At 46.4% G+C, this 12,944-nt stretch overlaps 1 protein-coding gene across 2 annotated transcripts in view; it reads left to right on the forward strand.

The window, feature by feature from the left end:
• The window catches only part of NVL (nuclear VCP like), an 84,221-nt gene that overhangs the window by 52,147 nt on the left and 19,130 nt on the right, over positions 1–12,944 (forward strand). For both annotated transcript variants that reach the window (XM_032781723.2, XM_032781722.2), the window contains 2 exons: positions 5,858–5,934; positions 11,662–11,750. In XM_032781723.2, the coding sequence (XP_032637614.1) occupies positions 5,858–5,934; positions 11,662–11,750 (166 nt within the window). The remainder of the gene's footprint in view (positions 1–5,857; positions 5,935–11,661; positions 11,751–12,944) is intronic.

Genomic DNA, 12,944 nt, shown 5'->3' on the forward strand with positions numbered 1-12,944 from the left:
CAAGGCCTATTTTCTGAAAAGACTGACCCCAGGCTGCAGAGCCTAAAGGACAACAGGATCATCATGTGCTCCCTCGGGATGCACACCCCGGTGACTCAGCGCAGGTCCTTCCGTCCCCATCCTCACCGCCCTTATCCCCCGCCTAGACCAAGACAGGACTTCGGCAGAAGGCGCGGCCGAGGCAATCGTAGATGGTAGTCTGGACCCCAAGGGGGTCAAAATCAGGGTCTTTCCAAGCCACCCGCAGGGCCCAAACCAAACTTTTGAAGGCAAGCCTGAGGACGGAGTGCCAGTTGTTTCCCGGGATCCTTCCCCTCCCTTTTACAACCGCCTCTCCCTTTTCCTCCCTGCGTGGACCCAACTCACTTCGGATCGTTGGGTCCTATGCACGGTAGAATTTGGATACCTGGGTCCTATGCATGGTAGAATTCGGATACCACCTCTAGTTTATTTTGCCCCCTCCTTCCCACCCCCCATCCTCGTCCCTCTTCAGGGACCCCTCTCACGAGCAATTCCTCTTGCAAGAGGTACGGATGCTCCTTGCCATGGGGGCTATAGAGGAGGTACCAAAGGACTCGAGGGGCAAGGGGTTCTATTCCTGCTGTTTCCTAATCCCCAAGGCGAAGGGAGGTCTCAGACCTATCCTGACCTGCGAGGACTCAACAAGTTCATGATAAAGTTGAAGTTCCGCATGGTATCCCTGGGGACCATCATCCCATCCTTGGATCTCGGAGACTGGTATGCCGCCCTCGATATGAAGGATGCGTATTTTCACATTGCCATTTACCTTCCACACAGACGATACCTTTGGTTTGTGGTCAACCATCTACATTTCCAATTTATGGTCCTCTCGTTTGGCCTCTCTGCAGCCCCACGGGTATTCACAAAATGCATGGCTGTAGTCGCTGCATCCCTCCGTCATCGTCGGATACACATCTTCCCGTATCTCGACAATTGGCTCGTTCGAGGGGCCTCAGAGACCCAAGTCACCCGTCATGTGGGCATCGTCAAGGACCTATTCGAGAGACTAGGCCTGATGATCAACAAGGAGAAATCCACAAAGAATAGAATTCATTGGGGCCATTCTAGACTCCAGTCTCGCCAGGGCCTGCTTACCACAGCCTTGGTTTCAGGCGATGGTATCAATTATACAAGGCCTATAAAAATTCCCAACAACTTTGGCTCGCACTTGTCTTGGCCTCCTGGGTCACATGGCTGCCTGCACGTTCGTGACCAAACACTCCAGACTACGTCTCCGTCCCCTTCAAACTTGGCTCTCCTCGGTATACCGCCCGGGCAGAGACAGTATAAACACAATCCTTACGATCCCCTCGGTCATCTTAAGCTCCCTGGACTGGTGGTTGATGCCCTCCCTGATCTGTGCAGGGATGCCATTCCATCCGCCTCAGCCTTCAATGACCCTTACAACGGACGTGTCATCTCTCGGCTGGGGTGCCAGCCTCCAACATCTCCGCACTGAAGGCCTTTGGTCAACTCAGGAACTGGCCTTGCACATCAATGTGCGGGAGCTGAGAGCAGTCCGCCTCACGTGCCAGGCATTTCAGGGGCAGTTACAAGGCCGTTGTGTCTCAGTGTTCACAGACAACACAACGGCCATGTTTTACATAAACAAGCAGGGAGGAGCACGTTCCTCCCCCCTTTGCCACGAAGCTATTCAGCTCTGGGACTTCTGCATAGCCCACTCAATAGACCTGGTAGCATCTTTTCTCCCAGGGGTTCAGAACACTGTGGCAGATCAACTCAGCAGAGCCTTCCTGTCTCATGAGTGGTCGATTCGTCCGGAAGTTATCCATTCTGTTTTCCGGAAGTGGGGCTTTCCCCGCATAGACCTCTTTGCCTCCCGCGAGAACAGGAAGTGCCAGACGTTCCGCTCCTTCCAAGGTCTCTCCCAGGGCTCGATCTCAGACGCATTTCTGATACTGTGGACAAGCTATCTGCTTTACGCCTTCCCATCGTTCCCGCTGGTTCACAGGGTCCTGCTCAAGCTCCACAGAGCCCACCTCATCATGATTGCCCCAGCCTGGCCGAGGCCACACTGGTACAACATGTTGCTCGACCTGTCGATAGCCAACCCAATTCCTCTACCTCTTTTCCCGGACCTGATAACTCAGGACCGCAGCAGACTTCACCACCCAGACCTGCAGTCCCTTCACCTCACGGCATGGCTGCTGTGTGGTTAAGCCAATCATAATTACGTTGCTCTGCCTCAGTCCAAGAAGTGCTCCTGGGTAGTAGGAAACCTTCCACTAGGTTAACATATCTGGCCAAGTGGAAGTGCTTCTCCTGCTGGTGCGACCAACGTAATGTTAGTCCCACCGAGGTTCCAGTCCATACCATCTTGGACTACCTCTGGTCTTTCAAACAGCATGGCCTAGCAGTATCTTCATTGAAGGTGCACTTGGCGGCCATCTCTACCTTCCACCCAGGGGAAAGCGGCCGCTCAGTCTTTTCTCACACCATGGTTTCGAGGTTCCTCAAGGGCTTGCAGTGATTATACCCACAAGTATGCCGCCCCACCCCAACTTGGGACCTCAACCTAGTTCTAGCCAAACTTATGGCTGCTCCCTTCGAGCTGCTAGCAATCTGCTCACTGCTGTACCTGTCCTGGAAGACAGCCTTCCTCGTAGCCATTACATCGGCAAGACGAGGTTCTGAGCTTCAGGCTCTCATGGTGGACCCTCCTGTATACAGTGTTTCACAAGGACAAGGTACAGTTACGACCACATCCGACCTTCCTCCCTAAAGTGGTATCGGCCTTCCATATCAACCAGGATATCTTCCTTCCGGTCTTCTTCCTGAAGCCACACTCATCACGCAGGAGCAGCAACTACACTCCTTAGATGTCCGTAGAGCACTCGCATTTTATATCTAGCGAACAAAGCCCTTCGTAAAACACCTCAACTCTTCGTCGCAGTGGCAGAACAAATGAAGGGCCTACCTGTTTCCTCCCAGAGGATTTCATCTTGGGTGACATCGTGCATCCGCACCTGTTATGATTTGGCTCATGTTCCAATGAGCCACCTCACTGCACATTCTACCAGGGCTCAAGCTTCATCTGCCGCCTTCCTCGCTCAGGTACCCATCCAGGAGATATGTCGTGCAGCTACCTGGTCCTCGCTCCACACCTTTGCGTCGCATTACGCATTGGTTCAACAGTCCAGAGATGATGCAGCATTTGGTTCAGCAGTACTACATTCTGCGACATCTCACTCCGACCCCACCGCCTAGGTAAGGCTTGGGAGTCACCTAATTGGAATCGATATGAGCAAGCACTCGAAGAAAAGACGGTTACTCACCTTTTGTAACTGTTGTTCTTCAAGATGTGTTGCTCATATCCATTCCAAACCCGCCCTCCTTCCCCTCCATCGGAGCAGACGGCAAGAAGGAACTGAAGGGCTGTTGGGTCGGCAGGGGTATATATCCGGTGCCACTCTAGGGGGCGACCCAGCCGACCCATCGAGAGTTGCTAGGGTAAAAATCTTCCGACGAACGTGCACACGGTGCGCACACACCTAATTGGAATGGATATGAGCAACACATCTCGAAGAACAACAGTTACAAAGGTCAGTAACCATCTTTGCCACCTTTCATTTAGCTGTGACACTGGGAATACCTTTCCCAGGCCTGAAGAAGAGCTTTGTGTGGCTCAAAAGCTTGTCTGTCTCACCAACAGAAAATGGTCCAATAAAAGATATTACCTCACCCACCTTGTCTCTCTAATATCCTGGGACCAACATGGCTGCAACTATGCTGCATACATTTCTCCATTATTTGATTTCAATCTACTTCTTCCCCAGAAAATTTTCTCTTTAAAGAAAGCTGGAAAACGTTTGGCTAACCAATATTGTCGACCCTACACCCTGCTTTAAGAATATCTGTTTAAAGGAGGAGAGGAAGTAGATACACGGGCTTACACCATAGTCCTGCAACACTTTAGATCGGGGTGGGCAAACTTTTTGGCCTAAGGGCCACATCTAGGTATGGAAATTGTATGGCGGGCCATTAGTGCTCACAGAATTGGGAGTAGAAGGGGGGCAGGGTGTCAGGGTTCCAGCTGGGGGTGTGAGCTCTGGGGTGGGGCTAAAAATGAGGAGTTCAGGGTGCAGGAGGGGGCCCGGAAGGGGGGATAAGAGCTCTGGCTAGGAGGTGCGGGCTCTGGGGTGGGGCCAGAAATGAGGAGTTCAGGGTGAAGAAAGGGTTTCCAGGATGGGGCAGGGGCTTGGGGGGGGGCGGGGTGAGGCCTCCAGCTGGGGTGCAAGCTCTGGGGTGAGGCTGGGGATGAGGAGTTCAGGGTGCGGGAGGGGGCTCCAGGCTGTGGGAGGGTGTGAGGGCTCGGGCTGCGTGTGCGGGCTCTGGGGTGGGGCCAGAGATGAGGAGTTCAGGGTGCGGGAGGGGGCTCCGGACTGGGGCAGGGGGTTGGGGTGCAGGAGGAGGTCAGGGGTGCAGGCTCTAGGTGACACTTACTTCAAGCAGCTCCCAGAAGCAGTGGCGTGTCCTCCCTCCGACTCCTATGCAGAGGTACGGCCAGGCGGCTCTTCATGCTGCTCCGTCTGCAGGTATTGCCCCTGCAGCTCCCATTGGCCACGGTTCCCAGCCAATGGGAGCTGCGAGGGCGGCGCTTAGGGCGGGGGCAGTGTGTGGAGTCCCTTGGCTGCCACTACGCGTAGGAGCTGGAGGGGGCATGTGCCACTGCTTCCGGGAACCATGTGGAGCCACAGCATGCATGGAGTGGGGCAAGCCCCCAACCCTGTTCCCCGGCGGGAGCTTGAGGGCCGGATTAAAATGCCTCACTGGCCAGAGGCAGCCTGTAGGCTGTAGTTTGCTCACCTCTGCTTTACATTAATCTAAGACCAGAGGGAACAGCTGTAATAATCTGACTTCCTCCTTAACACAGGACGTAGATTTCCTTGAATTAATTCCTGTTTGAACTACAGCATATATGTTTTGGAGGGAAATCTTTATTTAAGGATTTCCAGTGATGATGAATCCAGCACAACCCTTGGTAAATTGTTTCAGAGGTTAATTACCCTTGCTATTAAAAATTTGCAACTTATTTTCAGTCTGAATTTGTCCAGCTTCAACTTTCAGCCATTGGATCTTGTTATATACTTTTGTTTGGTAGATTGAAGAGCGCTCCGATTATCAAATTTCTGTGGCTCATGTAGGTACTTGCAGATTGCGATAGTTACCTCTTAACCGTGTCTTTGATCAGATAAATAGATTGAGCTCCTTGAGTCTTTCCCTATAAATCATATTTTCCAATCCTATATTCATGTAGCTTTTCTCTGAATCTTCTCCAGTTTTTCAGCATCCTTCTTGAATTGTGAACAGCATAATTGGACAGTCCTCTTCCTCTCTAAAAGCAGCAAAGAATCCTGTGGCACCTTATAAACTAACAGACGTTTTGGAGCATGAGCTGTTGTGGGTGAATACCCACTATCTGACAAAGTGGTGTTCACCCACGACAGCTCATGCTCCAAAATGTCTGTTAGTCTATAAGGTCCCACAGGCTTCTTTGCTGCTTTTACAGATCCAGACTAACACGGCTACCCCTCTGATACTCTTCCTCTCTGTAAGGGTGATGCAGACCTTGACTCAGCTAGCCTCAGCACTGGAATTCAGCAGCATTTTCTGAATCAATTCAGTGTCAAGTGGTTCTGCAGACCTGGTCCTCATTCTTGTCCTTTTCTGAGGTGTACTAATCCCCCACCCCTGTAGTCTCAGGAAATTGTACAGCCTGACCACAACATGATCTTTGTGTGATAGTCACTTTGGGGGTTTCTTATTCTAAAAAAATACCATTTCTTTTCTTCTCCCATCACCCCCAACTCCTTAGGATGGTACCCGACCCCCTTTGGATGTTGATGTAAACCTTGAAGAAATTGCTTATGATCAACGTTGTGATCGCTATACGTGAGTGTCTTCTATTTTTAACTCAGATGCGTGCAGTGAGAAATGTCCTACTCATGTTAATGTGTTTTACATGATTTTTAACAGGAACGTTCGACTTGCTGACTCTCAGGGTTCAAACGCCATGCCCTCTGTTTCCATCATTTACACTTGAAGTTTTTCCAGGGATTTGCTAAGACTTTGCAAATGGTACAGGCTTCCTCTTCCTGCACAATAGTCTGGTGGTGCCTGACACTACTGTAGCTTAGCAAAGACCACTGTGTCCTTTTTTCTTTGCCTTGTCTCTATTTCTGCAATGTTTACACTGAACCACAGATACAAAATGTGAAACGTCTCTCTCTAAACTGGATCTACAGTTAAAGGTGGTAAAAGTGGGTAGGCAAAACTGGTACACGTAGCTTGTTCTCTGAGTTAGTTCACAGAAATGGATAATGTTTGCATTGTATGTGACACGGAGTGTTGGAGGCATATTTTATACTGAGGAGCCTTCATGTAGTACAAATGTCCAAAGGATGGACTTGATGCAAATTTAATAACCACTCTTATAGGTCATTTGCAAACCCATAGCACTGCAAAACTCCTAAAAGCTTTAAACAGATAGACATGATTGGTTAGTTAATCTTAAATTTCTTTGAGGTAATAATTGCTCCCCTAAAGACTTTGCACTCTTAATCTCTGTACTGTGCAATAAAAATAATTTTCAGTGTAAAAAAATTACTTTAACCACAACATCAACCATCTTAATTATTACTGTAGTGTCTAGGAGCCCTAGGCATGGGGCAGGATCCCATTGTGCTTGGCACTGTACACAGAACAAAAACATGGGCCCTACCCTAAAAAATTTACAATCTAAGTATAAGACAAGAGACAACAGGTGGAGACAGACAGATGGGAAAGTACAAGGAAACAAGGAGACAGTATTGCCCTATATAATAGGTAGTGATATCAGTGGATTGGTGGCCTAACTGTTGCCAAAACTGTTTTGTTTTGTGTAGACATCGTGGCAAAGGAGAGTTTTAAGGAGGGTGTTGAAGGATAATGAGGTGACTTTGCAGATATTTGGGGAGCTCCATCGAAGCATGAGGGGCAGCACTGGAGAGCACACAACGGTTCTTGTTTGAAAATTTAACAGTTGGGCAAAGAAAGCTGGCATCACAGTAGATAGTGAATGAGAGGTGATAAGCAGAGCGAGGATAGTTCATTAAAGGCCTTGAAAATAAAGATAGGCAACTTATGTTGGATGCAATAGAGAAAGAGGAGTCAATTAAAGGATGTGTGGAGAGGGCTGATGTGGTCAAAGTGACCAGATAAGAAAGTGATCTCTGCAGCAGCATTGTGAATGGATATCAGAGTGGCAAAACTGCATTTGTCAAAGCCAGAGGAAAAGGATATTGCAGTATTCAGGATGTGAGATGACGAGATCCTGGATAAAAGTTCAGGGCTGAGAAACTTACCAGACCCTTTCTAGCTGTAAAGCTAACTCTATAAGATGGATGTGTATTTATAAATAAAAGATGGAGGGTGCTGGGTGTTCCTGTTAAACTGGGACAAGTTGTTCCTCTCTGGATGGACTGCTGTAAATCGATTCCAATCCCCCTTGGTCTGGGTCCTGACTGATCGCTGTTCTTAGCTCTGGGTCTCTCAAGCACACTCCCTAGTGCAGACTTCACGTCTGACACCTTTCTTGGGCAGTGGAACCTGGCAATCCAGCTGCCTGAGCCCCCAGAATTGGTGCCACAGCCTTCTGAGCACACATTGCTTAGACATGTTCTCCACTAGAGCCCATCTGGCTATGGGACCTCAGAAATCTAATGGAATCTTTCTGAGACCCTTGCTTTAATGCCATAGTAACACAGGCTTAGCAAGGGAGTTGTTTAATTATGTAAGTCCAGCTGCAGATGAATGGCTTTTGTTTTTAAAGGGAGGTGGTTGTTATGAAAAAAAATGTAACAATTTCTTACCCAACAAAAGAGTTTCTTTACCACAGATACTTTTAGTCTTGAAAGCACTTGAGAGTTACGGATCTTTGGAAAATAACGCTGCCCCCCTGCTCTGATCCCACCCACTTCCTCCCCCAGTTAGTCTGAGGGCTGGTTAGTGGCCTTAGGCCAGGCAGCCCTTCCTAGCTTCCCTCTCCTTAGTCTGGTCCACTTACATTTCGTGGTGCCCCCACCATAGCATGGGGACACCGTGTCCAGGATAGACTGACCTTGTCAGGATTAGAATGGTTTCCAGCCCCATGTGGGTATCTTAATCCAATCTGGAAGTGGCACTGCCAAGTGAAAGTCGCAATGATTATTACGATCACAAAATGGCATTCACAAAAACAAAATGGAGGTCACAAAACAACGTGTTACCCAGATATACCCCTAGTCTGTAATAGCCCCCGCAAGCAAGGTTCTATGACGGTACTTTAAATGAGCACAGGCTCCCATTTTTCCCTGTCCCAGGTGTTGGTAAGGAGGTGCGGGGGTGATCACCTAGGATTTCTAACAAAGGCAGGCTGCTGTCCTTGGACTCAGCTTGTGGTGACAGGACAGCCTCTGGCTAGTAGGTGTCTGAGTTAATCTGAAGTTCCACTCCATCTAAATGCCTGAATAGAGAAGGAGTGGTGTCTTTTCTGTTCCCTCCAAAATCTTCTGGAGTGAGAGGAGAAGGTCTCCACTGCACTGCCCCCTTCCAGAGCCTTCTGGTAGCATGGTGAGAAGAAAGAAAGAGGTTTGTGCAGCTTTACCCTCCTCTCTGCTATCCTCTAACCCAGGCGTCGGCAACCTTTCAGAAGTGATGTGCCAAGTCTTCATTTATTCACTCTAATTTAAGGTTTCATGTGCCAGTAATACATCTTAAACATTTTAAAAACCTAAAATGTTAAAAAGTTTCATTTAAAATTAAATTAAAATGCAGAGCCCTCCGGACCGGTGGCCAGGACCCCGGCAGTGTGAGTGCCACTGAAAAATCAGCTCGCATGCCACCTTTGGCATACATGCCATAAGTTGCCTACGCCTGCTCTAACCCCAACTTCTTTTAAAGAGAAAGAGACAGGAAATGGTTGGGTGAGAAGTTACTGCATTTTTCAGCCACTTAAACTTGTTCCCCCTAAGTCAGTTTAACTTTGAGTTGAGTTGACTAGAAAGAGGAACTTTTGAACTGCTGGCTGGACTTTTCTTTGTTATACATCTGAATGATGTAGCATTTTCCACTGCTCCTTTCTCCACTTCATGATAGTGAATTCAGTTCGCTGACTTTGAGTCGTTTTCAGTCTACACTTCAAATGCAGGAACCCCTTTACCATCCAAGTAGAGAGAGGGGAGCAAATGTTAGGATGCATGCAGCAGATGTCAGTGCTGATGTGCTTCACCATTGGGGAGGAAGGGCAATATAGTTTCTGTGAGTGAATTAAGTGTAAGGATATCTGCTGCGACGATGTAGGAACTTGCAAACAAGCATTTTGGCAGAGGCTCCGAAGGTAATGAAAGAATGTGCAGTGAACTGGAGAGTATTTCAGTCCCTGTATCCAGGTGTTTGAAGCTCTCATTGCTAGATCTGCAATACTGAGTAAATAAAATTTCAATATCCACTGCATTTGATTTAAATAAATGTAAAACAAAGTGGGTACAGACCTATTGGTTCTTGTTAACTCTTCTTTAAATGCCTTATAAGAGAAGAGATTTATCTGGTGATTAAATAACTCCTTAAATACATTTGTTTGCTTGAGCGAAAGGTATTAAAAATTTAGTTTTGTATGACTTGCATGCCATGTACCAGCTGTTAATTTGTGAATAATTTATAGCACTGTTTCCAGCTGTTGTTCAAGACTGATCTAATCACTATTTGTGGACATGGAGCCTTCAGAGGCCAATAGTTCAGTATTCCCCACACTGGGGGTGAAGTACGCTCCCTTGGATAGGACTATGACCAGACTTACTCATTCTCAGACTGCCTGCTTTGTCTCCTCTTTTATCCATGATGATAGGTAGCCCTGTGGGAAAAAGTGCTTGGTAATTCCAGTGGGGTTAGAAGATATAACACAAGGCAGCTGGCAGCCTGCCAGGCTCAGCTGGTAGAAAATGAAATAAACTGGAGGTGAAGCCTGGGGAGAGAGTAAAGTTAAGAGTAAAAAGCCCACGTCAAGGCTGATTCCCCACTCTGGCACTTTTGAGTGCAGAAGGTGGGGCCCACATGGATTTTAAAAATTAATACTGGCCACTCCAGGCTGGTATTAAACTCCCAAGGTCACAGCTTCTCTCTGACCTTAGATGGATAGATGCTGCCATCACCCAAGTGCAAAAAAAACCCCAGCCCCTTTTGAGAACCCAGGAAGGCGCACTTGGGGATTCCTCCTTGTGAGGTCCCCTCAAGCCCTTTCATCCCCCTTCCCAGGAAGAGCTGAGAAAAAAACAAAGGAAATCAGCTATTGCCACCAGCTAATTAAACAACACATGCACAAACTACTTGGGGACACACAAATCCAATCCTGTTCTTAAAAAAGGTAAATTTTATTAAACCCAAAAAGAAGGGAAATACATTTGGAACTTAGGCTTTTTGCTAAACCTTAAAAGAAACAATAGAAACAATTAAGCATCAAGATAGCTCTCTTGAGGTTCAGCTTAAAAGTTACAAGCAAAACAAAAGCATCTGGGATTAGCATAGAGGAGTCCAGAAGCCTTGCAAAATAAAAGAAATAAACCTAATTGCGTCTTTCTAGACATTTCTTATCTACTTACATATCTAGGTTTCCAAATAAGCAATTTCTAGGTATAATTCTGATGATTTTCATACCTGACCTTCAGCTTCTCACAGCATAACTGCTGCCTTGTTCCCCTCTTCCCCAGAGAACAACAACAGACACAAAGAGAGAGTTTTTTCCCAATTGTAAAAAGGTCTAGCCTTCCCATTGTCTCTTTTGGTCAGGTACCCACTCCCTTCCTTTACCTGTAGACTTTTTTAACCCCTTACAGGTAAAGCAAGTAGAGAACAGCTATTAACAGGGATTTTATAGCTAACTAGCTGGTTGGGTGTCCATAAAAGGGAGCTACCCCAGCCCTCAAAAGAGTAAACAAGATAGTAGGAGGAAGAGAAGGAGTAAAAGGAGATGTGAAGGATGAGGAAGCAAAGGTGCATAGGACAGTTGCATGGGGACAGGGAATACCCAGGTGCCAATCCATTGTGAGATGCAACTCTGACTAAAAAAACGCTACGAATGGCTGCTGTACTTGGTTCTTGTCTACAAAATAAATTCAGAGCCACAGTTAATGTCTGAAATACCTAATCTGGATGCATTAGGTGGGTCTCAGGAGTGCATATTTCAGTGAAGAATCAATAAGCCATCTGTTCCCTCCTCTTGTCTCTGTGTCAGAAGATTTATTCAGGATCAAATGCACTGTAGTTTATAATCTTCCAAGCGATGTAGGATCCTCTGAGAGAATCTAACTCAACTATTGTTTTTTGTGAGACTATGTAACCTTTGTACCAAATTCTCTGTTTTCTGCATTCCCTGCATTCCCAACCTCAAGGTGTATAAATTACTGAGAGAAGTAGATCCTTAAACTTGATTTCAGATGCTTTTTATAACCAGCATTTTTTTTTAAACAAATACTCTTGCCTTTCACCAGCGGTTCTACTGTTTCTGCATCTTTTGCATTCTCTCGGCTGTGTGTATGTCATCACAAATAGAGATGATGGAGAGAAATGTATCCTAAAATGATCCATTCTATTTGTATCTGTCTCTAGGGGGGCAGATCTTTCCGCTCTAGTGCGTGAAGCTTCAGTTTGTGCCCTGAGACAGGAAATGGCTCTACAGAATGGCAAGAGCAAGAAAGGTAAGACAGGCGTATAAAGTCTAAACGGAACAGTGGGAAGATGATTAAGTGGTGAAAGTAGTTAAAGGTCATAAATGTAATCTGTTTGAACTCTTGGAGGATACTGGGCCAACCAGAACTAGGGGGGAAGGTTTGTGTTGAGGCAAATATAGAAAAGTAATCATTAGGAGGCATTGCTTTTAGGAGATTGTGGTGAATACAATAAGTGTACTAGTATGGATTTCCAGTGAAGATGTTGAAGTTAAATTTATTAGAAACTGGGATTTTGCCTAAAAAGTTAAGTAGTATTAGAAGTTCAAATTTGGGAATGGAGTTGCAGGCCTAATGTTCAAATATTTATTGTAATCAGTCTGTCTAAGGTACTTGGTGATCTTGTCTGGTCACTTGCATGCAGGATTATCCATTTTGAGAGAGCAGATGTGGTATTTGCGCATGCAAATTGCACACATGTAATTGTGAATACTTGGGTCAGAAATGGTTTGATCTTGGGAGAAGACAAGTGTCCTTTTTGGGCTCAGGAAAATATTTTTGATTACTATGCTTTTCCCAGGGAATGGATATGTGTTTGTATGGGACGCTGTATTTTGACCGCCCTCTGTGCAAAACCCAATTCTATAACATGCTGTGTGCTCTCAAGTAAAATTGACATGAAGAGCAGAATACCTTTCATCTCTGACTGGTTCTGGCCAAATAAGTTTAAATTTTTCACAATACAAATAGAAGAGCTGTCACTAAAGGGACACCATCAATTGGAATTCTGGTCTTTTTCAAAAGTGAGTAAAGTTGTTGCAAGTACTGCACCTGCCCATAAGTCCCTTTACCAATTTTTGTGGTTTTAAAATCACATTTTCCTGTTTTTAAAAAAATAATTTTTCTCTCCCCTCTTGCTGTGCAATCCCAACCAAACAGGGAAAACTAATTGGACTGAAGAGGGAAACTGAAATTCATTGTATATAAAGTGCTGTGAAATGCACAAAGAAATTAGAGGAAAAAACCTCCATTTTTACTTAGTTATAATTACCTTGGGTATTACTTGTGTGGCAAATTGCCGGTACTGTTCTGCTGGGTCTCGCGCTCTCTCTTCTCTGGGGTAGGTTCAGGGCGCTATTGCTTGCCTCTGAACCAGTTCTTAATCACTCCCCTAGTGTCCTTGGAGGAGGGGAGTGGAGAGGGAGGGACCTGGGCCCGCCCTCT

The sequence above is a fragment of the Chelonoidis abingdonii genome, chromosome 3 (genome assembly GCF_003597395.2).
Source record: "Chelonoidis abingdonii isolate Lonesome George chromosome 3, CheloAbing_2.0, whole genome shotgun sequence".
In the NCBI taxonomy this organism is placed as follows: Eukaryota; Metazoa; Chordata; order Testudines; family Testudinidae; genus Chelonoidis; species Chelonoidis abingdonii.